This window comes from Coregonus lavaretus, assembly GCF_964263955.1.
Source record: "Coregonus lavaretus genome assembly, contig: HAP1_SCAFFOLD_161, whole genome shotgun sequence".
Taxonomy (NCBI): domain Eukaryota; kingdom Metazoa; phylum Chordata; class Actinopteri; order Salmoniformes; family Salmonidae; genus Coregonus; species Coregonus lavaretus.
Window position 1 is genome coordinate 127,894 of NW_028161655.1, and position 27,377 is coordinate 155,270.

General features: G+C 45.7%; 2 protein-coding genes across 2 annotated transcripts; one reads left to right on the plus strand and one right to left on the minus strand.

The window, feature by feature from the left end:
* Positions 1-43: 43 nt before the first annotated feature.
* Positions 44-27,113, minus strand: LOC311120273 (NAD(P) transhydrogenase, mitochondrial-like). Its single transcript, XM_084194902.1, has 23 exons — positions 26,949-27,113; positions 26,026-26,219; positions 24,656-24,885; positions 23,866-24,083; positions 23,611-23,698; positions 23,317-23,405; positions 22,945-23,132; positions 22,630-22,763; positions 22,428-22,528; positions 18,457-18,547; positions 16,830-16,983; positions 16,572-16,733; positions 16,067-16,177; positions 15,848-15,993; positions 15,433-15,628; positions 12,543-12,776; positions 7,735-7,895; positions 6,325-6,504; positions 5,754-5,913; positions 3,300-3,381; positions 2,295-2,413; positions 1,241-1,356; positions 44-518 (listed from the first exon to the last, which is right to left on the minus strand). Exons 2-23 carry the CDS (start codon positions 26,159-26,161, stop codon positions 372-374), a joined length of 3,243 nt encoding a protein of 1,080 aa, XP_084051028.1. The 5' UTR covers positions 26,162-26,219; positions 26,949-27,113; the 3' UTR covers positions 44-371.
* On the plus strand, positions 18,690-21,781 carry LOC311120272 (lysosomal alpha-glucosidase-like). Its single transcript, XM_084194901.1, has one exon. The coding sequence runs from the start codon at positions 18,769-18,771 to the stop codon at positions 21,682-21,684; it is 2,916 nt and encodes a 971-aa protein (XP_084051027.1). The 5' UTR covers positions 18,690-18,768; the 3' UTR covers positions 21,685-21,781.
* Positions 27,114-27,377: the final 264 nt, after the last annotated feature.

Here is a 27,377-nt window from a genome sequence, read left to right on the forward strand (position 1 = left end):
TCTTACAGATGCAATTGAATAGGGAACTCTAGCCGACAGAGATAACATTTAAACATATTTTTATTTACAAATCAGGGCAGGCAGTGCATGCAGCATGGGTTAATTTAAATAATTAAATTTCTCCAATTTAAAGAAGTAATTTCATAGTCGCTTCCACACCATCATCATCACTGTCCAACATCCAATAATCATTACATGTACTGAGGACCTCAATCATCAAGCCACTAAGTGTAAAAATACTCTACGTTGCGATTGTTGTTTCCTAATCTTAACAGAACCATACACCTGCATCTGGATTAACGACAAATACATCCATCCGTAAAGCCAATGGGGAGTGTGTGTGTGCTGTACTGTCCATCTCTCCATGTGTTCTAGTAGTAGGCCTCTCTGATCTTGGCCTGTAGTGTGTCACAGGTCTTCTTGGCATCTCCCAGCAGCATGGATGTGTTGGGCTTGTAGAAGATGGGGTTGTCTACAGCAGCATAGCCTACACCCATGGTCCTCTTCATCACAATCACCTACAGTACAGGGAGGGGAACGGGTTAGACAATGGCTAACATCACGTTTTATATTCCTCTTCCCACTGGAGACCGGGGTTTGATCCCCATGTCCACCCTTCCTCCCACTTGCCTGTCTCCCCCTCTGTTTCCAACTGTCTAAATCGGGTACGGAAGTACTATTTGAGAAGGTCCGGTCACACAAATTTCCTACACGGAAAAGGTCCATATATTGTCATTTATCGGCGTAGTAACAAACCCCCACCTCACAAACCCAAACGGTTCACACCCCTCTTGTTGGCGGAGAGAAAAATGTGCAGCTAATTTCCTGCAATTCTACACATTTTGCCGTGTTCATATGATACCAGGGGTCAAGGCCCGAATAAAAATAAAAATAAATGTTTGGGACCCGCATTCTGTATTGACCCCATTCTGGGTCCGGATTTGAACCACAGTCCGCCTGTTGAGTATGGCTGGTGGAAATAAAGTGTCAGAATTATATATATTTGTAACTAGTCCCAGAGCCCCTTCATCACAATCCCCTACAGAGGAACAGAAATATGACAGTGCACTTCACAAGCTCATTTTATGCTCTACCTGTGAGAGCCCTTGTCACCCAAAGCGTAGGAGTGCTTAGTCCTCAACACTGGAGAACAACAAGGCCATATTATGCATCCTTCCTTCCGTAAACCAGTGAGAGGGCCCTGTACTAATACTCTTACACTATCTTCTTCCTTCCCTACCTGTTTGGACTTCCAGACCTCCAGGACTGGCATGCCAGCGATGATGGAGTTGGGGTCCTCCTGGGCTGCTGAGTTCACTGTGTCATTAGCACCCACCACCAGTGTCAGGTCCGTCTCTGTGGGAAACACACACCAGACATTCAGTAAAACCAGTAGAGACCCTGGCGGAACTATGGATGGACCCAGCCAGGCAGTGCTACAAACACAACCAAGTGTCTGAGGGATGCCTGCTGGTTGTTATGATCAAATCGATTAAACAAAAATATAAAAACGCAACATGCAACAAATTCAACGATTTTACTGAGTTACAGTTCATAGAAGGAAATCAATCAATTTAAATAAATTCATTAGGCCCTAATCTATGGACTTCACATGAATGGGCATTGGCGCAGCCATGGGTGGGCATAGGCCCACCCACTTGGGAGCCAGGTCCACCCACTGGGGAGCCAAGCCCAGCCAAATAGAATGAGTTTTTCCCCCACAAAAGGGCTTTATTACAGACAGAAATACTCCTCAGCACCCCCCCTCAGACGATCCTGCAGCTGAAGAAGCCGGATTTGGAGGTCCTGGGCTGGCGTGGTTACACGTGGTCTGCCAAATTCTCTAAAACTACGTTGGAGGCGGCTTATGGTAGAGAAATAAACATTACATTTTCTGGCAACATCTCTGTTGGACATTCCAGCAGTCAGCATGCCAATTGCACACGCCCTCAAAAGTTGACACATCTGTGGCATTGTGTTGTGTGACAAATTTTAGAGTAGCCTTTTACTGTCCCCAGCAGAAGGTGCACCTGTGTAATGATCATGCTGTTTAATCAGCTTCTTGAAATGCCACACCTGTCAGGTGGACAGATTATCCTGGCAAAGGATAAATGCTCACTAACAGGGATGTAAACTAATTTATGCACAACATTTTTGAGACATAAGCCTTTTGTGCGTATGGAACATTTCTGGGATCTTTTGTTTCAGCTCATGAATAATGGGACCAACACTTTACATGTTGCGTTTATATTTTTGTTAAGTATATTGATCAGTGTGAGTGTGAGTGTTCTGACCTTTGAAGTCCTCATTGATCTCATCCATCTCCAGAACCACGTCATATGGAACTCCAGCCTCAGCCAGGAGCACGTTCAGCTGGCCGGGCATACGACCTGCCACAGGGTGGATACCAAACCTAGAGACACACGTGCACACAAACACGCAGAAAAACACGCACACGCATTAATAATGTCTACATGCAATCCCTCAGTCAGTCAGGGCTTAACAGCTTTGCTCTGTATTTGGAGAATAAATATGTTTTCCACTAAAGCTTTTAGACCCAGATGTGTTTTGTCTTCCTTGAACATAAGAGGTGATCTGCCAGTGTTCCTGACCAGGAAACTCAAGATGGTCAGTAGGATAAGTAAAACTAACTGGAAATAATGTTATTTTAGAACTCAGACTAATACAGAAAGATATTGTTATCTCACTCTGTGACAGGAGGACTGATGGTACCCAACTAAAATAAAGGACAGTGAAAGAGGGATGAGAGAGAGAGAGAGAGAGAGAGAGAGAGAGAGAGAGAGAGAGAGAGAGAAAGAGGGATGATTGAGAAGAGAGGGATGATTGAGGAGACAGAGAGGGATGATTGAGGAGACAGAGAGGGATGATTGAGGAGACAGAGAGGGATGATTGAGGAGAGAGGGATGATTGAGGAGAGAGGGATGATTGAGGAGAGAGAAAGAGGGATGATTGAGGAGAGAGGGATGATTGAGGAGAGAGGGATGATTGAGGAGAGAGGGATGATTGAGGAGAGAGGGATGATTGAGGAGAGAGGGATGATTGAGGAGAGAGGGATGATTGAGGAGAGAGGGATGATTGAGGAGAGAGGGATGATTGAGGAGACAGAGAGAGGGATGATTGAGGAGAGAGAAAGAGAAAGAGGGATGATTGAGGAGAGAGAAAGAGAAAGAGGGATGATTGAGGAGAGAGGGATGATTGAGGAGACCGAGAGAGGGATGATTGAGGAGAGAGAAAGAGGGATGATTGAGGAGACAGAGAGATGTATTGTGAGGACCTACCTGACAGTCTTGCCCTGCTCTACCAGCATCTTCACCATGTCAGCGATGGGGTACTGTGCCTTAGCCGCACACAGACCCCAACCTACACACACAGACACTAGTGTTATAAGCAGACCCCAACCTACACATCACAGTATCACTGTACGTAAAGTTAAAGTTTTACTGTTAAAGGTAGACTCAGCGACGCACGAAGTAAACAGAATATCGGGCCGATTTCCACAAGTAAGAGTGTTGAAGCACGAGGCTAAACATCTCCACTGTTTTGGTCCCGTAGCTACCATGCTGTAGTAGTCGCGCATATACTCTGTGTGACTGTGTGAGAGCAAGGTCTTGCATCATGCTCATCTTAATATCTGCGGTGCTGCTCGTGGCAAGGTCATAACGCTGAGTCTACATTTAATGTGTTTGATGTTTCAGGTTGATGTGACCTTTTCCAAGACATAGTCGAGAAATATAATGTCGACCAGATAAGCGATAGAGGTAACTTAATGACCAGATAAGCGATAAAGGTAACTTAATGACCAGATATGCGATAGAGGTAACTTAATGACCAGATAAGCGATAAAGGTAACTTAATGACCAGATAAGCGATAAAGGTAACTTAATGACCAGATATGCGATAGAGGTAACTTAATGACCAGATAAGCGATAAAGGTAACTTAATGACCAGATAAGCGATAAAGGTAACTTAATGACCAGATATGCGATAGAGGTAACTTAATGACCAGATAAGCGATAAAGGTAACTTAATGACCAGATAAGCGATAAAGGTAACTTAATGACCAGATAAGCGATAGAGGTAACTTAATGACCAGATAAGCGATAAAGGTAACTTAATGACCAGATAAGCGATAAAGGTAACTTAATGACCAGATAAGCGATAGAGGTAACTTTATGCAGAGGTTATTCATGGAAGACTAAAAACAGAAGTGAGTAAGGTCTGTTTGAAACAATTTGTTCTCTTCTGTTCTCATCTCCTCTCCTGACCAAGGCTATAGTATCCCCTCTTACCCCTCCTCTCTCCCAATATTCACCTCCTCTTTCCCCATTTCGCCCTCTCTTCTCCCCCTCATCTCCCCCCCCTCTACTCTCTTCTCCCCCTCCAACTCTCCCTCATCTTTCCCCCCCCCTCTCTTCTCTCCCTCCAACTCTCCCTCATCTTCCCCCCCCCTCTTCTCCCCCTCATCTCCCCCCCCCTACTCTCTTCTCCCCCTCCAACTCTCCCTCATCTTTCCCCCCCCCTCTCTTCTCTCCCTCCAACTCTCCCTCATCTTTCCCCCCCCCTCTCTTCTCTCCCTCCAACTCTCCCTCATCTTTCCCCCCCTCTCTTCTCTCCCTCCAACTCTCCCTCATCTTTCCCCCCCTCTCTTCTCTCCCTCATCTTCCCCCCCCTCTCTTCTCTCCCTCATCTTCCCCCCCCTCTCTTCTCTCCCTCCAACATCTTCCCCCCCCCTCTCTTCTCTCCCTCCAACTCTCCCTCATCTCCCCCCCACCCCCTCTCTTCTCTTCTCTCCCTCCAACTCTCCCCTCATCTTTCCCCCCCTCTCTTCCCTCTTTACCCATTCTCTTCCATCTCTCCTCTCTCCCTTCTGTCTTAAATCATAGGATTTCTACCGTCTGGGGGGGGGTGCGTGCGAGGAAACCCCTTTCCCCTGCCTGTAAGTGTTATGGGTGTGGGGTTATGTGTGTTTGTGTTATGGGCGGGGGGTTATGTGTGTGTGTGTTATGGGCGGGGGGTTATGTGTGTGTGTGTGTGTTATGGGCGGGGGGGTTATGTGTGTGTGAGTTACACAGGTTCCTCTAGCACGCATGCCCTCTTCTTCACCCCCCCTCCCATGGGTCTGTCTAATGCCTGCCTGCGTAACTCTGTCCAGGGTTATCAGCGTACTGGGTAGAGGTGTGTGTGTGTTCTGATACTGGGTAGAGTTGAGAGGTGAGCGGTGAGAGGCCAGTGCTGTATGTTGATTAAACAACTAATCAACTTCGTTTGGAACAAATCCCCCTGACCTTTAACCCTCTGACCCCTGGGCCACTGTAGTCTTCTATACTACCGGTTAACTCTGAGGTCTGGCTGACTGACTGCCTGCCTGGCGGACAAGCTAGCTCCGCTTCACAGGGACATAGACAAACCACACCCTCTACTGGACATTCCCTGTACCTGTCTGTCAGGTTCCAATACAGATGTTATGCTAGGTTTCATTACAACCCCTCTATGCTAGATCCTACATATACTACATTTTCTTATCTGGTAGTAGAGTTCAGCCTGGGGAGGAGAGCAGAACACAGACAGAGACATATAGAGATGCATGACTCAGCACACAACCCTCCTACAGTGATGAACACTGACACACAGGTGTGTTACATCAGACTACCTCTGAACCCTTCCCAGAACATGCCTGTTGTGCGCACGCATGATTGCATTTGTGCTGCGTGTGTGTTTGTGTCTGTGTGTACCTGGTGTGATGATGATGCTGTTGGCCTCTTTGATGAGTTCGATGGACTGGTCCACGTTGACCTCTGTGTGGGTGCCCGTGATCTCCATGGGTTTCCCCCCCGCCGTGGAGCTGGTACCAAACCCTCCCAGGATCACGTTGGGCAGGGAACGGTTCATTGCCTAGAAAGAGCGTTGTGTACCCAGGATTAAATACAACATTTATATAATATCGTATCTCTATGGGGAAGGCGCCAAATCTTTTGACGAATTCCAAAAACATCATTCCTGTAAAAAAAATCTCAAACTGCAAGAGCAAAACTAAGATGACAAGGCTGCCTGACTGGCAGGTGAGTGTGTGAGTGAGAGAGAGAGGCTGAGAGAGTGAGTGTGTGTGAGTGAGAGAGAGAGGCTGAGAGAGTGAGTGAGAGAGAGAGGCTGAGAGAGTGAGTGTGTGTGAGTGAGAGAGAGAGGCTGAGAGAGTGAGTGTGTGAGTGAGAGAGAGAGGCTGAGAGAGTGAGTGTGTGAGTGAGAGAGAGGGGCTGAGAGAGTGAGTGTGTGTGTGAGTGAGTGCGTGTGTTTAGCAGTACTCACCACACACATGATGTAGGAGAGGATAGCACCCGAGGAGCCAATGAGAGCTCCTACGATGGTCATGAGGTTGTTGTCCAATAGGAATCCCTCGGCACACAGCGCCCAACCAGAGTAGGAGTTGAGCACAGTGATGACCACGGGCATGTCAGCGCCCCCGATGGCCATTGTCAGGGTTACGCCCTACAAGAACACAATCACCGTCAGGACACTCTTCACAGTCACCAATAGGGTTGCAAAATTCCAAGGTTTTCCAGAAATCCTAGTTGGAGGATCCCTGGATTTCCTGCTTATTCCCCACTGATTCCAGTAATCTTCCAACCTGGATTTCTGGATAATCTTCCAACCTGGATTTTTGGGAAAGTTACTAGAATCTTGGAACTCTCTCCATCAAACCGGGAACATTCCGAGAACATTAGCTAAGATTCCCATTAAGTTCTAGTTCGTTTTTGATCTAACATTAGGATGATAACATCCCAAAATCATTCAAAGAAAGTTATTTTGTATTTATTTGTTATGTTTTAAATGAAATATTCTTGGAATGTATTCCTAACATTCACAAACATGTTGTGTACAACATCTGTAATAACCACCACAGAACATTCCCCAAACGTTCTCATTAGGTTTCCTGGTAAGGAAATAACAATGCACCTGTACTGTTTTTAGAACATACTGCCACAACGAAATATGAGAGCAATGTTCTTGCAACATCAGGCAAATTTTTTATACAAACATTGTATAATCATCAGCACAACTGGACAGTTTTTGTGTTATGAGAGCATTTGCTACAACCTAATGACTGTTCTGGAAACTTTTACAGAGCCAATTTTGGTTTGCTGGGTAGTCACTAGATAAACCCCTCACAGAATTTGTATGATACTGTGTTATTTCCTGTAGATCAGGTGTAGGCAACTAGATTAAGACGTGGGCCCATTTTTGTTGGAGCGAATGGGCCGGAAAACAATTATAATAATTTTTACACTGCAAATTGATCTTAACTAAGCCCAAAAAGAGATTGTATTTGAAAATAACAATAATTTCATACCTTGATTGACTTGAGACACGATCACGTCTCTTTTTTTATTTGTGGGAATACATTCTCAATTAAACATATTTTTTGAAGAATTCCTGGTTATTTTTTTGAAATGTTGAAATTTTTACTAAAAACATGCGGGGGGGGCAATTTTTTTTACTATGAAATAAATAAAAAACACTCGGGGGCCAATTTTGGCCCACGGGCTCCTGTTGCCGACCCCTGCTGTAGATTGTTTAGCCTTTATCAAGGTCAGTCCCACCAACATTGTTGAGTGTCATTTTTCTTATTCTGATTAGAGCTGAATAACACTATTGGTCATTGCCGGTGTTTCTTCACCATGTCTGTATAAAACATTGCAGCTTTAGCCATGTTCTCACCATGATGGTGGAAAGTCCAGACACTCCAACCAGACAGCCCATGCCAGTAGCGTAGTCGGTACTGAGCATGAAGGGAATCATACCGCCGACAGATGCCGTCATCAAACCGGCGTTCATCATGTGACGCCCCGGCAACATCAGCGGGGCGGAGTTCAGAACGCCTGACAGGAGGGAATAAAGAACAATATTCACAATACTGCACAAGGAACTCTGAATTTATCATTCTGAACTGGAAATTGGGAACAGAGAGAGGCGGAATGGAGCAGGGAATCCTGGGTATGTCTACCTCTGCTAAGCTTCCCAGTAAAGCAAGAAAAATAATCAAGCATCCCAGAAAAGTTTTTAAAATAGCCCACGTTAACATATGTAGCTTAAGAAACAAGGTTAATGAAATCAATAATTTGCTTGTAACAGATGACATTCATATTCTGACAATCTCTGAAACTAACTTAGATAATATCTTTGATGATACAGTGGTAGCAATACAAGGTTATAACATTTACAGAAAATACAGAAATGCCAATGGGGGCGGTGTTGCGGTCTATATTCAGAACCACATTCCTGTAAAGCTTAGAGAGGATCTCATGTTAAATACTGTTGAAGTAATATGGCTACAGGTTCACCTACCTCACCTAAAGCCCATTCTGGTAGAAAGCTGCTATAGACCACCAAGTGCTAAAAGTCAGTCTCTGGATAACATGTGTGAAATGCTTGATAATATATGTGATATCAATAGAGAGGTATACTTTCTGGGTGATTTAAATATTGACTGTCTTTCATCAGGCTGCCCACTCAAGAGAAAGCTTCAAACTGTAACTAGTGCCTGCAACCTGGTATCAATCAACCTACCAGGGTAGTTACAAACAGTACAGGAATTAAATCATCAACATGTATTGATCATATCTTTACTAATGCTGCAAAAATTTGTTTGAAAGCATTATCCTAATCCATTGGATGTAGTGATCACAATATAGTAGCCATATCTAGGAAAACCAAAGTTCCACAGGCTGGGCCTAATATTGTGTATAAGAGGTCATACAAGAAGTTCTGTAGTTATTCCTATGTTGTTGATGTGAAGAATATTTGTTGGTCTGTGGTGTGTAATGACGAGCAACCAGACGCTGCACTTGACACATTTATGAAATTGCTTATCCCAGTTACTAATAAGCATACACCCATTAAGAAAATGACTGTAAAAACTTAAATCCCCGTGGATTGATGAGAAATTGAAAAATTGTATGGTTGAGAGGGATGAGGCAAAAGCGATGGCAAATAGGTCTGGCTGTACAACCGATTGGCAAACGTACTGCAAATTGAGAAATCATGTGACTAAACTGAATAAAAAGAAGAAACTACACTATGAAACAAAGATAAATGACATTAAGAATGATTTAAAAAACGCTTTGGAGTACCTTAAATGAAATGTTGGGCAAAAAGGCAAACTCAGCTCCATCATTCATTGGATCAGATGGCTCATTCATTACAAAACCCACTGATATTGCCAACTACTTCAATTATTTTTTCATTGGCAAGATTAGCAAACTTTGCCATGACATGCCAGCAACAAACGCAGACACTACACATCCAAGTATATCTGACCAAATTATGAAAGACAAGCTTTGTAATTTTGAATTCCGTAAAGTAAGTGTGGAAGTGGTGGAAAAAGTATTATTGTCGATCAACAATGAAAAGCCACCGGGGTCTGACAACTTGGATGGAAAATTACTGGAGGATAATGGCGGACTATATTGCCACTCCTATTTACATTTACATTTGAGTCATTTAGCAGACGCTCTTATCCAGAGCGACTTACAGTTAGTGAATACATTTTTTTTTTTTTTTATACTGGCCCCCCGTGGGAATCAAACCCACAACCCTGGCGTTGCAAACGCCATGCTCTATCAACTGAGCTACATCCCTGCCGGCCATTCCCTCCCCTACCCTGGACGACGCTGGGCCAATTGTGCGCCGCCCATGAGTCTCCCGGTCGCGGCCGGCTGCGACAGAGACTGGATTCGAACCAGGATCTCTATTTGCCATATCTTCAATTTAAGCCTACTAGAAAGTGTGTGCCCTCAGGCCTGGAAGTAAGCTAAAGTTATTCCCCTACCTAAGAATAGTAAAGCCCTCTTAACTGGCTCAAATAGCCAACCAATCAGCCTGTTACCAACCCTTAGTAAACTTTTGGAAAGAATTGTGTTTGACCAGATAAAATGCTATTTCACAGTAAACATATTGACAAGACTTTCAGCACGCTTATAGGGAAGGACATTCAACAAGCACAGCACTTACACAAATGACTGATGTTTGGCTGAGAGAAATTGATGATAAAAAGATTGTGGGGGCTGTTTTGTTTTTGTTTTGACATTAATCGATTATAGTCTAATGATGGAAAAACGTATGTGTTTTGGCTTTACACCCCCTGCTATATTGTGGATAAAGAGTTACCCGTCTAACAGAACACAGAGGGTGTTCTTTATTGGAAGCCTCTCCAACAAAATCCAGGTCGAATCAGGAATTCCCCAGGGCAGCTGTCTAGGTCCCTTACTTTTTTCTATCTTTACTAACGACATGCCACTGGCTTTGAGTAAAGCCAGTGTGTCTATGTATGCAGATGACTCAACGCTATACACGTCAGCTACCACAGCGACTGAAATGACAGCAACACTTAACAAAAGAGCTGCAGTTAGTTTCAGAATGGCTGTATTTGGGACAAATCATTTACTAAACCCTAAACCTCAACTAAATCTTGTAATGAATAATGTGGAAATTGAGCAAGTTGAGGAGACTAAATTGCTTGGAGTAACCCTGGATTGTAAACTGTCGTCATGGTCAAAACATATTGATACAACAGTAACTAGGATGGGGAGAAGTCTGTCTATAATAAAGCGCTGCTTTGCATTCTTAACAGCACTATCAACAAGGCAGGTCCTACAGGCCCTAGTTTTGTCGCACCTGGACTACTGTTCAGTCGTATGGTCAGGTGCCACAGTGGGACTTAGGAAAATTGCATTTGGCTCAGAACAGGGCAGCACGGCTGGCCCTTGGATGTACACAGAGAGCTAACATTAATAATATGTCAATCTCTCCTGGCTCAAAGTGGAGGAGAGATTGACTTCATCACTACTTGTATTTGTGAGAGGTATTGACATATTGAATGAACCGAGCTGTCTGTTTGAACTACTGGCACACAGCTCGGAAACCCATGCATACCCCACAAGACATGCCAGAGGTCTCTTCACAGTCCCCAAGTCAAGAACAGACTATGGGAGGCGCACAGTATTACATAGAGCCATGACTACATGGAACTCTATTCCACATCAAGTAAATTTGATTTTTTTTTAAACAGATAAAAATCCACCTTATGGAACAGCAGGGACTGTGAAGCAACACAAACATAGACACATGTATACAAACACACAATAACATACGCACTATACACACATGTAAAACATGGATTTTGTGTTAGAGATATGTGGTAGTAGAGTAGAGGCCACACACTTAATATGTTGTGAAATCTGTTATGAATGTATTGTAATGTTTTTAAAATGTATAACTGCCTTAATTTTGCTGGACCCCAGGAAGAGTAGCTGCTGCCTTGGCAGCAGCTAATGGGGATTCATAATAAATACAAATGTCATTGATTAGAGTGAGGGGGTGAAGGCCAGGTGGGGGGTTGTATTGATATATCACATTGATTAGAGTGAGGGGTGGAGGCCAGGTGGAGTGTTGTATTATACTGATAACAGACCACAGATTTGGCAGGGACTCCTGCCTTCAGTCTGTCTCTCATTACCAGTGATCACACAGGGAACAGAGAACTGCCAGTTTCTTAACACAATAGATAGACAGACAACCATTTCTCATATGTGGGCCAGAAGGACTTCCCTCCTTAGAGAAGCAGCAGCCCCCCCCCCCCCAACTTAAGGAAAATATTCACCCATTTTGAATGCTATATTGTTTTTGTGCATCTCTGAGTCATGTTCTATCGATTCCCTGGGTCATTTCATGTTTTCATGTGTATCTGAGTTATTGGCTTTCAAAGCACGCAGAAATTCAGCCGTTATGACGTAGAATTGTGATAACGCCGCTCTCACTACCCTGGAAGTTAATAGGAATACGACTTTTAGATTGCAAAAACGTCTATCATACATGTCAGATTTCAATACTGGCCGATGTCATAACTCGGGAGGTTGTCTTCTCTCGAATGAACCAGTGATCGTACCTCGAGAAATGTATAATTTAACAGAGGGTCTAGCACATTTCTTCTATTTGTCTTGCTCTTCAGTCCAGGGTGACTCCTAAATTGATAGTGCAGTTGGTATTATTGTGTGTAGCTATGTTCGCTAGCTAGCTAGCCAGCCCATATAGAGCATTGCATTGTGGATTTTGTAGTCTACTTGAGCTGCAACATATTTCCACAACGATTTTCACGTTTCTACCAACCTTATTATAATGACAAAATGAAACATTTGTTCCACAAAAAATCTTGTTCTCACATAGTGTTATTTAACACATTAAATTATAGGAATGAGGGGTTTTGGGTGGATTTTTCCTTTAACAACTGTTACCTTTCCCACATAGAATTCCTATAAAGCCTCCCGGCCCTTCCACTCTGTCAGGCACGCAATAATCAGCCATACACACAAACACACACACACACACACACCATCCTGGCCTGGATTTCCCATGGGATCTTGAGCTTTGGCTAGATCAAAGGAGGCAATCAGTACCACAGGACAGAGAGCTCAGAGTGTGTGTGTGTCTGTCTGTCTGCATTCACGTGTGTTAATGGCTGTCCACATTACCTTGCAGCTTGCCATATGCCACCAGTGACCCGCTGAAGGTGACCCCTCCGATGTATGTGCCGAGGTAGGCCACAGTCTTCACCATGTTGGCTGCAGGGTGCACGTCCAGGTGGGGATACTCGATCATGTACTCTGCCACACAGGTTAGCACTGCAGCCAGACCTACCAGGCTGTGGAATGCAGCTACCAGCTGGGGGAGGTCTGTGATCTCAATACGCTTAGCAATGGTCAGACCTGGGGAAGCAGAGTAGCAGAGATTCAGAAACACGCAGTGGGGCACAGGGGAAAACACAGACACCTTCAGTTCTATATACAGTTGAAGTCTGAAGTTTACATACACCTTAGCCAAATTCACAATTTCTGACATTTAATCTGAGTAAAAATTCCCTGTCTTAGGTCAGTTAGGATCACCACTTTATTTTAAGAATGTGAAATGTCAGAATAATAGTAGAGAATTATTTATTTCAGCTTTTATTTGTTTCATCACATTCCCAGTGGGTCAGAAGTTTACATACACTCAATTAGTATTTGGTAGCATTGCCTTTAAATTGTTTAACTTGGGTCAAACGTTTTGGGTAGCCTTCCACAAGCTTCCCACAATAAGTTGGGTGAATGTTGGCCCATTCCTCCTGACAGAGCTGGTGTAACGGAGTCAGGTTTGTAGGCCTCCTTGCTCGCACACGCTTTTTCAGTTCTACCCACACATTTTCTATAGGATCGAGGTCAGGGCTTTGTGATGGCCACTCCAATACCTTGACTTTGTTGTCCTTCAGCCATTTTGCCACAACTTTGGAAGTATGCTTGGGGTCATTGTCCATTTGGAAGAACCATTTGCGACCAAGCTTTAACTTCCTGACTGATGTCTTGAGATGTTGCGTCAATATATAGACATAATTTTCCTTCCTCTTGATGCCATCTATTTTGTGAAGTGCACCAGTCCCTCCTGCAGCAAAGCACCCCCACAGCATGATGCTGCCACCCCCGTGCTTCACGGTAGGATGGTGTTCTTCGGCTTGCAAGCATCCCCCTTTTTCCTCCAAACATAACGATTGTCATTATGGCCAAACAGTTCTATTTTTGTTTCATCAGACCAGAGGAAATTTCTCCAAAAAGTACGATCTTTGTCCCCATGTGCAGTTGCAAACCGTAGTCTGGCTTTTTTATGGCAGTTTTGGAGCAGTGGCTTCTTCCTTGCTGAGCGGCCTTTCAGGTTATGTTGATATAGGACTTGTTTTATTGTGGATATAGATACTTTTGTACCCGTGTCCTCCAGCATCTTCATAAGGTCCTTTGCTGTGGTTCTGGGATTGATTTGCACTTTTCGCACCAAAGTACGTTCATCTCTAGGAGACAGAACGCATCTCCTTCCTGAGCGGTATGACGGCTGCGTGGTCCCATGGTGTTTATACTTGCATACTATTGTTTGTACAGATGAACGTGGTACCTTCAGGCGTTTAGAAATTGCTCCCAAGGATGAACGAGACTTGTTGAGGTCTACAATTACTTTTCTGAGGTCTTGGCTGATTTCTTTTGATTTTCCCATGATGTCAAGCAAAGAGACACTGAGTTTGAAGGTAGGCCTTGAAATACATCCACAGGTACACCTCCGATAGGCTAATTGACATAATTTGAGTCAATCAGAAGCTTCCAAAGCCATGACATCATTTTCTGGAATTTTCCAAGCTGTTTAAAGGCACAGTCAACTTAGTGTATGTAAACTTCTGACCCACTGGAATTGTGATACAGTGAATTATAAGTGAAATAATCTGTCTCTAAACAATTGTTGGAAAAATTGCTTGTGTCATGTACAAAGTAGAGGTCCTAACCGACTTGCCAAAACTAGTTTGTTAACAAGAAATTTGTGGAGTGGTTGAAAAACGAATTTTAATGACTCCAACCTAAGTGTATGTAAACTTCCGACTTCAACTGTAAGTACTGAGGCTGTAGGTCCTAGCAGTTGATTTGGAATTCAGTAACAAAAAAAAACTGCCCTGAATCTCTGAAGGTGACCAAATGTATAAGACCCTTTCTATGGAAGTATTTTCTCCTAGTCTCACAGTGCTTCACATAGAGTTGGACTAACTCCTAGTGCTACAACATACTGTATTTGGTGGAAAGGCAACCATCTGTACTGAATTACTTTTGTATTCATATTGGACATTAACATAAAAAGTAACAGAATAGTCTGGAGGCACGCTCTAAACAGTGTTGTCAAAAACCCTAATAAAATAAGAGCTAGTTTTCTCTAAAGGATAATATTACTAATCTAAGACTGCATTAACACACGCCCTGTTTGTGTGTGTATGCATGTCCGACAGCTGCCAGGGCCTAACAGAATAATAACATCATTCATCATAACACACCACTCCTAAAGTACACACACACACACACACAACTACTAAGTACACTCTGATGCCTTGAAGATATCAGAACATGTTATTTCTCTAAATCTAGACAGCATGATGGATGGTCCATCATAGTTTTAATAATTCACACTCATTTTTCAAAGACTTCAGAAATAAGATGCAAAGTCGATAACATGTAAAAACATGAATCATGGTTTTATACGCTTTTAAACAAATGTGGAATGGTGTTTTCCAGACCAAAATTCTCATCACCAATGGCAGAATGAAAAGTTCAGAGGTAGAAACATGGCATCTAGCTGGAAAAGTTGACTTTATATGGGCCTGTTTCCTGGAAATGGATTAAGCCTATGGTCTTGGAGGAAGGGCCTACATACCCAGTGTTCTTCCGGTGGCTATGGGATTTTTAGTTTCCATTTGGATCATATGGTATTTTTAGATGTTTAAACGCACTTTCAATACATTTTGATTAGATTTGACATGGTATGTATCTGTATATGGCTGTGTGGTGTAGCAGGTCTACGTACCCAGGGTTCCTCCGGTGGCCATGGCGGCACTCATCTGTGCCAGCAGCTCAGGAGAGGGCTTCAGGGAGCCAAGGGTGGCAGCGATGCCCCCTGCTACCCCCATCATGCCCAGGGCATTACCCAGACGACTGGTGCCCTGTGAAGACAGCCCTGCCAATGCTCCCACACAGCACATACCAGACCCCAGGTACATCATCTGGAACACACAAAATATAACACATTCTAACACAACACCGCCACAAAGCACATACCAGGCCCTTTGTACATCATCTGGAATACACAGTGTTACACAATGCAATACACCTACACAACAAAGTACAATGTAACAACACAGATAGCACATCCTAACCCCAGGTAGTTACATCATCTGTAGAACAGCACTTCAACAACAACAATAACAGCACATCAGTGTCACCTGCTCGATGTGGAAGCCAGCAGCCACAGAGGCCCCGTAGCCTCCTATGAAGACTCCTATTGGCAGACCGTACAGGTAGTTGTACTCTGGAGGGTCTGTAGGACGCTTAAACATGTCCAGCATCCTCTGGGTGATCATGAAACCACCTGGGAGGACAGAGAGAGACAGTGAGTGAGTGACTGAGTGTGTGACTGAGTGAGTGTCGTGTGTGTGCCGGACCTGCGATGTTGATGGAGGAGACGAAGGCTGCAGCCAGAGCCAGGCTCTCGGGGAAGGAGGAGGGGTGGAGACCTCCCCCCATCAGGACCAGACCACCCACAGCAGTCAGACCTGCCATGGGGAGAGAAGACAACACATGTTCACACACCTTGTTCATTCAAAGTCCAGGTGCTTGAAGGAGTAAAGTAATTGAATAATGTAACAGTTTCTGCAGGGGTTTCTTAGAGGGAGAAAAACACAGGGCTTTATTACACTATACAGCTCAATACTACAGACACACCACATATGGAGAATAGTGTGTCATTTGACCATTACCTACTGACACACCAGGGTCATATTCACTAGACACCAAACAGCTGAAAACTGATCGAATCGAGGAGGAACTGCCGAAACGTGTCCAATAAAAGCTTGTTTTTCCATTGCAAAGCGTTTTGCTACATTTTGCTAAGGTGTGCACGAATGAATACGACCCATCAGTGAACCTGTTTGAGCCCTGACCTCTTACCTGAGATGGCATTGGTGACGGACATGAGTGGTGAGTGGAGGGCGGAGGTAACGCCCCACACCGTGTGGTATCCCACAATGCCGGCCAGGCCGAAGGTGGTGACCATCTGGGTGAAGGCTGCGTTGGGCGCTGCCAAGCCCAGAGCCAGACATGTGGAGAGACCTGGGGACAGGAGAGGTCAGCAGAGAGGGAGGGATTTAGGGCATGTGTGTGTGTGTGTGTGTGTGTGTGTATGTGCGTTGTGAGTGTGTGTCTGACCTGCGGTGTAGACACCAGCGTTGGTCAAGGTCTTCTGGAAGGGTGAGACCACAGCTGCCTTCTCTGCCGCTAGCTCTGCTACACTCTTCTGTTTGACTGGAGCGGCTGGGGGCTGTGTCTTAGGTTGGGGGGACGGGAACAGGTTCTTGCCCTCCTGGAGATGTGACAAACACAATGTGAGAGATACACTATATAAGAAAACACACAAGATGAGAAATACACAAAATGACAAATCCACAACAGTAGAGGAATACACACATTGAGAAACACGTGAGCAATTGAGGTTATTGTTAGAAATGGAGGGATCATGTCATGGATTTAATTGGAATATTTTCTTTTTTTTAAGTGAGTTTCTATGGCATGCAAGGTTGAAAATAAGACACTGACCGATCATGTGCCAGTTGAGGTGTCTTTTATCTGTCTACCTAAGGAACCTGAGTAACAACCACGGGGATATAACGATGGAACATAGCAACCGAGAAAAATCCACATTTAAATAGCATGAATAATTCTTTGTTTAATACGTGGTAAGGTGATACGCCTTGTGCTTTCTCTGCCTCTAGTCTGCCATAAACACTGTCAAAGTGTCAAAACTGTCAAATCAAGACATTCCTGGAAAAGTGCATTTAAAAAATATATTTCATAACAAGCATTCCTGTTTCTCACGTAAGCTGTGCTATGTGCAGCCAGCTGGGTTCCAGCTCTGAGAAACCATAGCAGGGTGGCTTATGGGTCATGGTGACGCTTCACTCAGAATTCACAGCCTGCGTCCCAAATGGCACCCTATTCCCTATATAGTGAACTACTTTTGACCAGGGCCCATAGGGTGCCATCTGGGAGGCAGAGAAAGTCTGAGCATGATGGGACGTGGACTCTTCGACTCATTCAACAGATAAGATCTGACTAACTTTGATTTTGGAGTGAAATATCACATTTAAACCTCCCTGCTTTCTTCAGTGTCAGTGTGACTGATTCACCTACTTTGGAGACACTTTACTTATTGTGTCGATTAAAACAAAACCGAATCCAACGTTTCCACGGGAGAAGACAGCGTTTGCACCCACAAGTTGACGGGCAAAAATTACTGCCAACCTCAAGAGACATCTGAAAGAGAGTCCTCACAATATATACGCTCAGGTAATAACAGACTGATAATGCTAGTTAGTTAGTTACTACTTATGACAAAACTTTTCCAATACAGCTACAGTATGTCAAAGAGTGTGATTTATCATCTGCTGCAGAGTAATGTGTTCTTCTGCCAATCTGGCTGTTGGGAAAATAATCATGCGATAGGATGTTATGCAGAACAATCTGTTGGTAGGACAAGGTTATGTATGTTTGTGCACATGGAAGTCAGTGATGTATGTTTACTATAGGTTAATGAGGCAATACAAATGTGATGTGACTAAAATGTGACTCAATTGAAAGGGCATTTAGTTGACTAAAATGGCCCACTGTTTGTCATTTTGACAATAACTAGACTAAATCATTATTCAAATGACAAAAATGTGACTTAATTATATTTTAGTCCAAATGACTAAGACTAGACTAAATAAATAAAAAATGAGTACCAAAATTAACAGACATATACTACATACAGTATTCAATAGAGACACATACTACATACCTGCATGACCATGGTTCCTCTGATGACGTGGTCCAGTGTCCCGTGGTCAAACTCTTCTTTGGGCTCAAAATGGAAGTAGTCTTTGTCTGGGCTGATGGTGATATTCAGAATGAGAATCATACATTAATATATCACATTTATATACTGTACCACCTTTATCAAACTCCAATCCTTTTAGGACTTGACCAGGAACAACTCAGGGTATGGGTACGTTTAGGAAGGAGAGACGACGACATGTTAGTACAATTTTAAAAACCTAGATAGTGGGAACGTGTTTTATTATTTGTGAAAACCCCTCTCTTCCAAGTCGAGATGGTGTCTTATAAGAGACTGAGTCCAGAGGAAGTCCAGTTCTCCAACGCTGCTGCTTCAGAGGAGCCTCCTGCACAGGATATGGTGGAGGTGAAGGACCCAGAGGAGACAGAGCGCCCCCTGCTGCCTCGGAGGCTCTCATGTTCTGCCACCACGGCACTTATCTCCCTGGGCTCCCTGCTGCTCCTGATCTGTGGCGTCTGGCTTCTGGGGACCATCTTCTGGCTCCACGCCCCATCCAACAACGTCCCCCACAGGGCCCCGCCGCCCAGGGTCTCCCCAGGGAAGGGTGGGGGAGATGGGGGTAGAGCCCTACCAGAGCCCCAGGCTTGTGGAGTGGTCCCAGAGGCCTGGAGGTTTGACTGCTACCCAGAGAGAGGGGTGGTGGTGACCAGGGAGTTGTGTGAGGCGAGGAACTGTTGCTTCATCCCAGCCTCCTCTTCCTCCTCCTCCACCGCCCCGGGGAGGAATGGTGTCCCCTGGTGTTTCTACCCCCCTGGGTTCCCCTCCTACTCCCTGGTGTCTGTTAACAGCACAGAGTTGGGCCAGTCAGGAACTCTGGTGAAGGCAGTGAAGACCTACTACCCTGAAGATATTCTGACCCTACAGCTGGAGGTCCTCTATGAGACGGACCACAGGCTCCGAGTCAGGATCACCGACCCGTCTGAGTCGCGGTTCGAGGTGCCAATCACCGTGCCCAATGCCACAGAGAAGGCTTCTAGTCCCGCCTACTCTGTGGAGCTGTCCAATGAGCCGTTTGGCATCATCGTTAAGAGAACTTCCTCAGGAGCTGTGCTCCTCAACACCACGGTAGCGCCTCTGTTCTACTGTGACCAATTCCTCCAGCTGTCCAGCAGTCTGTCCAGTCAGTACGTCTATGGCCTGGGAGAGCACCGCTCCTCCTTCCTACACGATGTCCACTGGAACACTCTCACCATGTGGGCTAGAGACGCACCGCCCACGGAGCTGACTAACCTGTATGGGGCTCATCCCTTCTACCTGGCCATGGAGGAAGGAGGGACGGGGACAGCACACGGATTCTTCCTGCTCAACAGCAACGCTATGGACGTGGCCCTCCAGCCGGGCCCTGCCATCACCTGGCGTACCATTGGTGGGATCCTGGACTTCTACGTCTTTCTGGGTCCCGATCCAGCCTCTGTGATTGGACAATATCTGGAGGTCGTAGGTTACCCCTCCATGCCAGTCTACTGGGCGTTGGGTTACCATCTCTGTCGCTGGGGTTACGGAGGTAGCAATGGCACCTGGGACGTCGTCAAGAACATGAGGAATTATGGAATACCCCAGGATGTGCAGTGGAATGATATAGACTACATGGACCGTAGTCTAGACTTCACCTTTGACCCCGCGGCCTTCCCGACCCTGCCTGACATGGTGAAAGACCTGCACAGCCACGGACAACGTTATGTCATGATATTGGACCCAGGTATCAGCAGCGTCCAGCCAGAAGGAGGGTACTGGCCGTATGACGAAGGTCTGAGGAAAGGAGTCTTCATCAAACACACAGACGGAAGCACACTCATCGGGAAGGTGTGGCCAGGTCTGACAGCGTTTCCTGATTTATCTGATCATGTGACCCATGAGTGGTGGTACGACAACCTCAAGAGGTTCCACGACAAAGTTCCCTTCGACGGACTCTGGATTGACATGAACGAGCCGTCTAACTTCGTGGACGGGTCGACCGTTGGTTGTCCTGACAACAAGCTGGAGAACCCTCCATACACACCTGGTATATTAGGAGGGTTGTTGAGGGCTAAGACGCTGTGTGCCTCTGCTGTCCAGAAGACCTCGTCTCACTACAACATGCACAGCCTGTATGGACTTCTAGAAGCTAAGGCGTCTGCCTGTGCCCTGAAGCGTATGTTAGGGAAGAGAGCGTTTGTGATCTCTCGCTCCACCTTCCCAAGTCAAGGCCGATACTCTGGACACTGGCTAGGAGACAACAGGAGTCACTGGAAGGACATGTACACCTCTATAGCAGGTATGTTAACCTTTAACCTCCTGGGTGTTCCCCTGGTGGGGGCTGATATCTGTGGCTTCAGTGAACAGACTGAGGAGGAGTTGTGTGTTCGCTGGACACAGCTAGGAGCCTTCTACCCTTTCACACGCAACCACAACGCTATCGACCAGAGGCCTCAGGACCCTCCAGCATTCAGCCCTCTGGCCCGTTCAGCCATGAAACAGTCTCTCCTGCTACGCTACTCTCTCTTCCCTCTGCTTTACACACTGTTCCACCGTGCACACACACACGGACACACCGTCGCTCGCCCTCTGCTGTTCGAGTTCCCCAAGGACGTGAGAACGTATGGGATAGACAGACAGTTCCTATGGGGGAAGAGTTTGATGGTGACACCAGTATTAGATCCAGGTGTGGACTATGTAGTGGGCTACTTCCCCCAGGGACTCTGGTACGACTACTATACGGGTGATTCTATCCGTAGTAAAGGAGAAGAGTTGAGACTCAAGGTTCCTCTAGATCACATCAACCTTCACCTGAGAGAAGGAGCTGTCGTACCTACACAGCGTCCCAACACCACCCTGTTTGTGAGCAGTGGTCAGCCGCTCCACCTGGTGTCCAGTCTGTCTGAAGACGGCTCAGCCAGAGGAGAGCTGTTCTGGGACGACGGAGAGAGCATCGACACCTTCGAAACCGACCAGTACGCTCACATAGTGTTCACTGTGGTCAAGAACACGATGACATCGGAGGTGCTGCACGACCACGTGGAGGCTTCCTACATCACAGTGGAAACAGCCTCCTTCTATGGCGTGAAGGCGGAGCCTACCAGGGTCACGGTCAACTCCCAGGATGCTGCATTCACCTACAGAGCCAATCAGGTGTTGACCGTAACAGACCTAGGACTGAACCTCAGCCAGAACTTCACCATCAGTTGGATCTAACAGGTTTTTCCCAAAAATGGGAATTCTGACCTTGGGGAATGTTCAGGTTTTCCTTCCCTGACGGTCTCCGCTGCTTTACTCCCTATATATGTGACCTAAACGGCACCCTATTCCCTATATAGTGTACTACCAGGGCTCGGGTCAAAAGACGTTGTTCCCAAGTATCCCCACGCATAATAGACATGGGATTGTATACAAATATAAGCAAGGTTTGAAATATTATATCTGTTTGGGGGCTTCTTGCAGTCAAATACAGTCTACAAATGGGCGGCAGGTAGCTTAGTGGTTAAGAGCGTTGTGCCAGTAACCGAAAGGTCGCTGGTTCTAGTCCCCGAGCCGACTAGGTGAAAAATCTGTCGATGTGCCCTTGAGCAAGGCACTTAACCCTAATTGCTCCTGTAAGTCGCTCTGAATAAGAGCGTCTGCTAAAAAACAAAAAATGTAAATGTAATGTTCTAATCCCCGAGCCGACTAGGTGAAAAATCTGTCGATGTGCCCTTGAGCAAGGCACTTAACCCTAATTGCTCCTGTAAGTCGCTCTGGATAAGAGCGTCTGCTAAATGACGTAAATGTAAATGTAAATGTAAATGTAAAGGGTATGTGAGGCTATAACAAAGGACAGGTGTTTTTCCTGGTCAGATAATGTGATTGGTCCTAGGGAAAACTACTGTCCCTGTCCATGTCTAGTAGCATAATAAATTGTCCATCCATCCACCCACCCATCCATCCACCCGTCTCTCTACCTGATGGCCTTGAGCAGTTTGAGCACATTGTTGGAGTACAGGGTGCTGGCCTGGGTGGGCATACGGCTGGGCAGGTCTGTGAAGCCGATGTGTGTCACACCCTGAGGAGAAACACACACAGCTCTCAGTTACACACACAAACTCCAACTATACACACACTAGGTACAGTATTATTCTTCCAGACCTGAGCTGGTCTCCTCACCTTGTGTACGTGCAGCTCTCCAGGCTTGGTGGTCTCAATGTTTCCTCCAGCCTCAGCAGCCAGATCCACCACCACAGAGCCATCCTTCATAGACTCCACCATCTCTGTCTTGATCAGGATGGGAGCTCGCTTACCTACAGACAGAGAGGGCATAGTCACGGATCATTATAGAAAGGGAAATGATTAGGATAGAAAGAGTGGAATGATATTGATAGAGAAGGGATGGAGAGACGTAGGAGAGAAACAGAAAGAGAGAACAAGCAGACAGAGTATGAATTAATGAATGAGATACTGAATGAATGAATGAATGTTCACCTGGGATGAGAGCAGTACTGATGAGGATGTCCACATCTTTACACTGCTTGGCAAACAGCTCCATCTCAGCTGCAATGAACTCTGGGGACATCTCCTTGGCGTAACCTCCAAGACCGTCCCCGGACTCCTTAATGTGCACCTCCAAAGGCTCCGCCCCAAACGACTTAAACTGTTCCAAAGCTGCTGGTCTGAGAGTGGATACAAAACATCGTAGAACATCACCATCATCAATACTGTACCTGGTATCGAAGACTAACTACAGCTCATCTGGTACTGTAGCTGACCTGGTATTAAAGCTTCTGACTGCAACTCACCTGGTATTAAAGCTTCTGACTGCAACTCACCTGGTATTAAAGTCTGACTGTAGCTCACCTGGTATCGAAGCCTCTGACGATAGCTCCCATAGACTTCGCAGCTCCAGCTGCAGCCAAACCAGCCACTCCACCTCCGATGACCAGGACCTGGAAGTGTTAACAAGATAGCGGTCAGAGATACAGCGACGTTATATTGATCACACGGACTCTGCAGTGCAGTCCAGATGTTCAGTTTTGACAGGTTAGTCAAAATGCTATAATATAGTTAATGCTCTGAGATGTCACAGTTGTTCAGTTTTGACAGGTACATTCACATTGATCTAGTTGATATAACTGCTATAGAAGGACTTACCTTGGCTGGGGGGACTTTCCCTGCTGCTGTGATCTGACCAGTGAAGAATCTGCCAAAGTGGTTAGCAGCCAGAACAACTGCCTTGTACCTGCAGGACACACACACAGTTCTATGAACACGTTCAACAAGCTAAGACATATACGTTACTGTGTGTGTGTGTGTGTATGTATGTATGTATATATGCATTTGTGCATGCGTGGGTGTCTTGCATGTCTGCGTGCCTGCATCCATGTCTCTGTGCATGTCTCCCCTTACCCTGCAATGTTAGCCATGGAGCTGAGTGCATCGTAGCCCTGCGCGATGGTGACGCGGGGGACTTGATCCATGGCCAGCACGGTGGTCTGACTCTGGGCCAGCTTCTCCATGAGCTCAGGGTTCTGGGCTGGGTAGATGAAACTCACCAGGGTGGACTTAGGCTTCAGCATCTCTGACTCATGCTTCCCAGTAGCCTCGTTCAACACTGGAGCTCTCACCTGAAGAGAAAGGTCAAGAGAGAAGATGGGTCAGAGGTTACCGAGGGCTGTAGGATGGCCAACAATGTCTAAGAAATAGAAATGCTATATTTTGCTCTGTTTCCTCTACTAGCTCAAACTACCAGCAAGACTTTACCTGGTTTCACCAGTGCTATACTACACCTAACACATTGGCAGGGCAAAAGTCATTCCTCACTCAATTTGTTGTGCAAAACTCCCATTGACATACTATAAGTGTGAAGTATGGTTTACAATAAAGTTCCATTTCAACATGTGTCTATCTGAAGTTAGGATCTGGCCCTCAATAGATCATAACACATTTTGTTGTCTAACAGAAGGTTTGAGGGGATCTGCTTGAGCTAGGAGCTGTGTGGTATAACTTATCTGGATCTCATGATGAGTAGTTAATGGAATGCAAGATGATCTGTAGATCCATGATTCTGCACAAAGCTTTGCTCAGGCCGATCCTCTCAAAGATGTAACTCTGCGGCCCTGGGTTTAAATATACTCCCAGCCCAGTATTGACCACACTGAGTTTGAGTTTAGTTTGATTTCCATAGCCCAGTACTGACCTTGAGGACCAGGTCGGATCCGAAGGCCCCGTTAGTGTCTGTGATGGAGGCTCCAGCGTTTATGTACATTTGGTCAGAGAACTTAGCATGGTCTCCTGCTCCAGACTCCACCTGGACGTTGAAGCCCTGTTTGACGAGCAGCTCCACCCCCGCAGGGGACACAGCCACACGACGCTCATTCTTAAAGATCTCCTTAGGAACTCCTACCACCAGGTCCTTATACAGCCGTCCTGTATGGACACACACACAAGCTCATTATAACAAACACTTGAGGACAACCACACAAGGTACAACGCACCACGGGGAAAAACAATGGACGTGATTTACACACACTGAATCAGTGCGCACACACACACACCTGTACAGATACATGAGTGGGAGACATGAGTATAGCATTACCATTAACAGCATGAAGAGTAACCCAATTCTGATTTCAGAAAACATTGCTGTTTGCCATTATCAAGACTAGGTGAGAATCTGGGAGAGACTGACAGGTTCAGGGTAAAAGAGGCTGCAGATGAGACTGTGGAAGAGGCAGGGAGTGAGGCAGGCTGTAGTGTACTAGGCTGTAGTGACTACTACTGTAGTGTGTGTAAGTTAGACTACAAGACAGTGTAGTTCTGCAGCGGAAAGTGTGCTGGGCCTGAGAGGCCGGTGGAGACTCAGGTTTCACATATCAGTCCTTACACGGTGTGGTGACCTCCCCAGCACAGAGACATTATTAGCAGCTGGTTGGCTGCGAGCCAGTACCCACACCACGACGAGGCCTGCTCTGTCTCTCACACACACACTCTCAGACACAGACCCAAACCCTGCTCCGCAAAACCCCCCAGTAACACACAAAACTCCCACAAACACACAACACACTCCAGCACCGCTACCTCAGTCAGTGACAACACAGGGTAGTGTTTATAAAAAGTAGAAACGCCACAGAACAGCGGAATCCACATTTCACCTTTAACTGACCTCTCTTACATGTTCTCTTTGCAAGTTAGCACTAGAAAGTGGAGTTAGCCACGGTCAGGTTAGCATCCCACTGAAACGTTAGCTGAGTTGATTCACTGTCCTATTGTTTCCTATTTCAACAACTTACCTAACAACCCCTATTCCAAACACAACCGTCGCTGCTCTGTGGGTGTTTTTCCACTGCTCCAGCCAGGGGAGAAAATGTCCTTAACTGAACTGCTGTTTAGTTTCCTAATGCCTTTAGTAGGACAGAGAGGGGAAGCTATAAAACTACAAGCAGCCAGGCCTAGACTGCCTACTGTGGCAAAAATACAGATAAGACAATTATAACAAGATAGAGTGTTAAGGAGTTGTTGTGTTTGTTAAGGAGTTCTAGTTGTGTGTGTGTTCTATGTGTGTCCTACCTTTAGCAGGCTCACAGTTCCAGAGCTGTGGGAAGGTCCTGAAGGCCCGTCGGCCAGGTGTGTGGTGGCGAACACCTTGCTGGAGCAAGGTGACAGTGGAGCCGCAGCAGGAGACACAGCGCAGCAGAGAGGACATGGCTACTGCTGCTCAAGGACTGGCCTGTACCTGTAGCTCTACCTCTGGTCAACAGCTCCTAGAGACACAAACAGGTGTGTGTGTGTTACAGGTGGGGACGTCTTTTAACACTACGTCTGCTTGCTGCTTCTTCAGACGGGCCAGCTTATCTTAACTGCCCCCGGAAAGTCCTGAACACACACACACTTTCTTTTCAGCTGCTGGGCCTAGCGACCGCAGTGTGACACTTCAGCTGTGCAGGACAGGACACAGGGCTGGATACACACTAAACAAAGTTACGCGAGATCTGGAAATATGACTGTGTGGTTATGACAAGAACACTCCTGACTGCTGGGCTGGAGCATGGAACAGGGGAGGGGGTTGGGTGGGAGTAGGGACAGGAACAGAAAGGGTAGGGTAGGGGTAGAGGCTGGAGACAGGCAGGCAGACAGTAGATCTACATGCAGAAACTGGGGCAGAGAGAAAGAGGGATTATATCCACATGCCATGTTGTGGGTTAGCAGAGCAGAGGGCAGCAGCAGCTCAAAGGAGACACACAGCCTCTCTCTAATTCATTCATACACTCTCTGCTGCTGTTGCACCATTGGAGTACAATTCAGACGGGGTGGAAAAATGGGACACAAGTCTCTATTACAACAACCTATAGCTGTACATTTTTTCCATGCATGACTGTTGCATCCATATATGACATGCCTGTTGCTTCCATTAATTCCTGCAGGAATGAACAGAAAAGCTCAAGAGAAAACGTCTTTTTATTAGGGTAGATACAAAAAGATTTCTCACAAACCTTCTGGTCGTTTTCGTCTCCGCAGGAAATCAGTTCCTGTTGCAGGTTTTATAAGTTATAACATACAGTAGGGAACTTTGTTTGGTCGGAACGACCTTCACTTTTTCATTTGGCGGGCGCACGAAGGGAAGTTTCGTTCTCGTAGGTTTATTGCCGCGTTCATATGCCAGTCGGAACTAGGAAACTCAAACATGTCAGACTTGCTAATTGGTTGAACGCGGCACGTGTATAACTACAACCAGTTAGCAAGTCATACATTTCCGAGTTTCCTAGTTCTGACTATAAAATCAACGCTGCATATATCATTGACTATAAATAGAGACTATGCGAGTCTCTCATAACCACAATAATACCGCTGAAGGCTTACTTTCATTGAGATTTGGTGACATTAATGGATAATGCTCTAAGGACTTTCTGTAATCAAAATCC

Bases quoted from the DNA above. Each gene is read 5' to 3' on its own strand.
- LOC311120272 (XM_084194901.1), top strand. From the start codon at position 18,769: ATGGTGTCTTATAAGAGACTGAGTCCAGAGGAAGTCCAGTTCTCCAAC.
- LOC311120273 (XM_084194902.1), bottom strand. From the start codon at position 26,161: ATGTCCTCTCTGCTGCGCTGTGTCTCCTGCTGCGGCTCCACTGTCACC. The intron at 24,886-26,025 runs GTAGGACACACA...GTGTCCATACAG, and splicing joins GAACTGTGAGCCTGCTAAAG to GACGGCTGTATAAGGACCTG. The intron at 2,414-3,299 runs GTAGGTCCTCAC...GTGTGTCTCTAG, and splicing joins GAGCAGGGCAAGACTGTCAG to GTTTGGTATCCACCCTGTGG.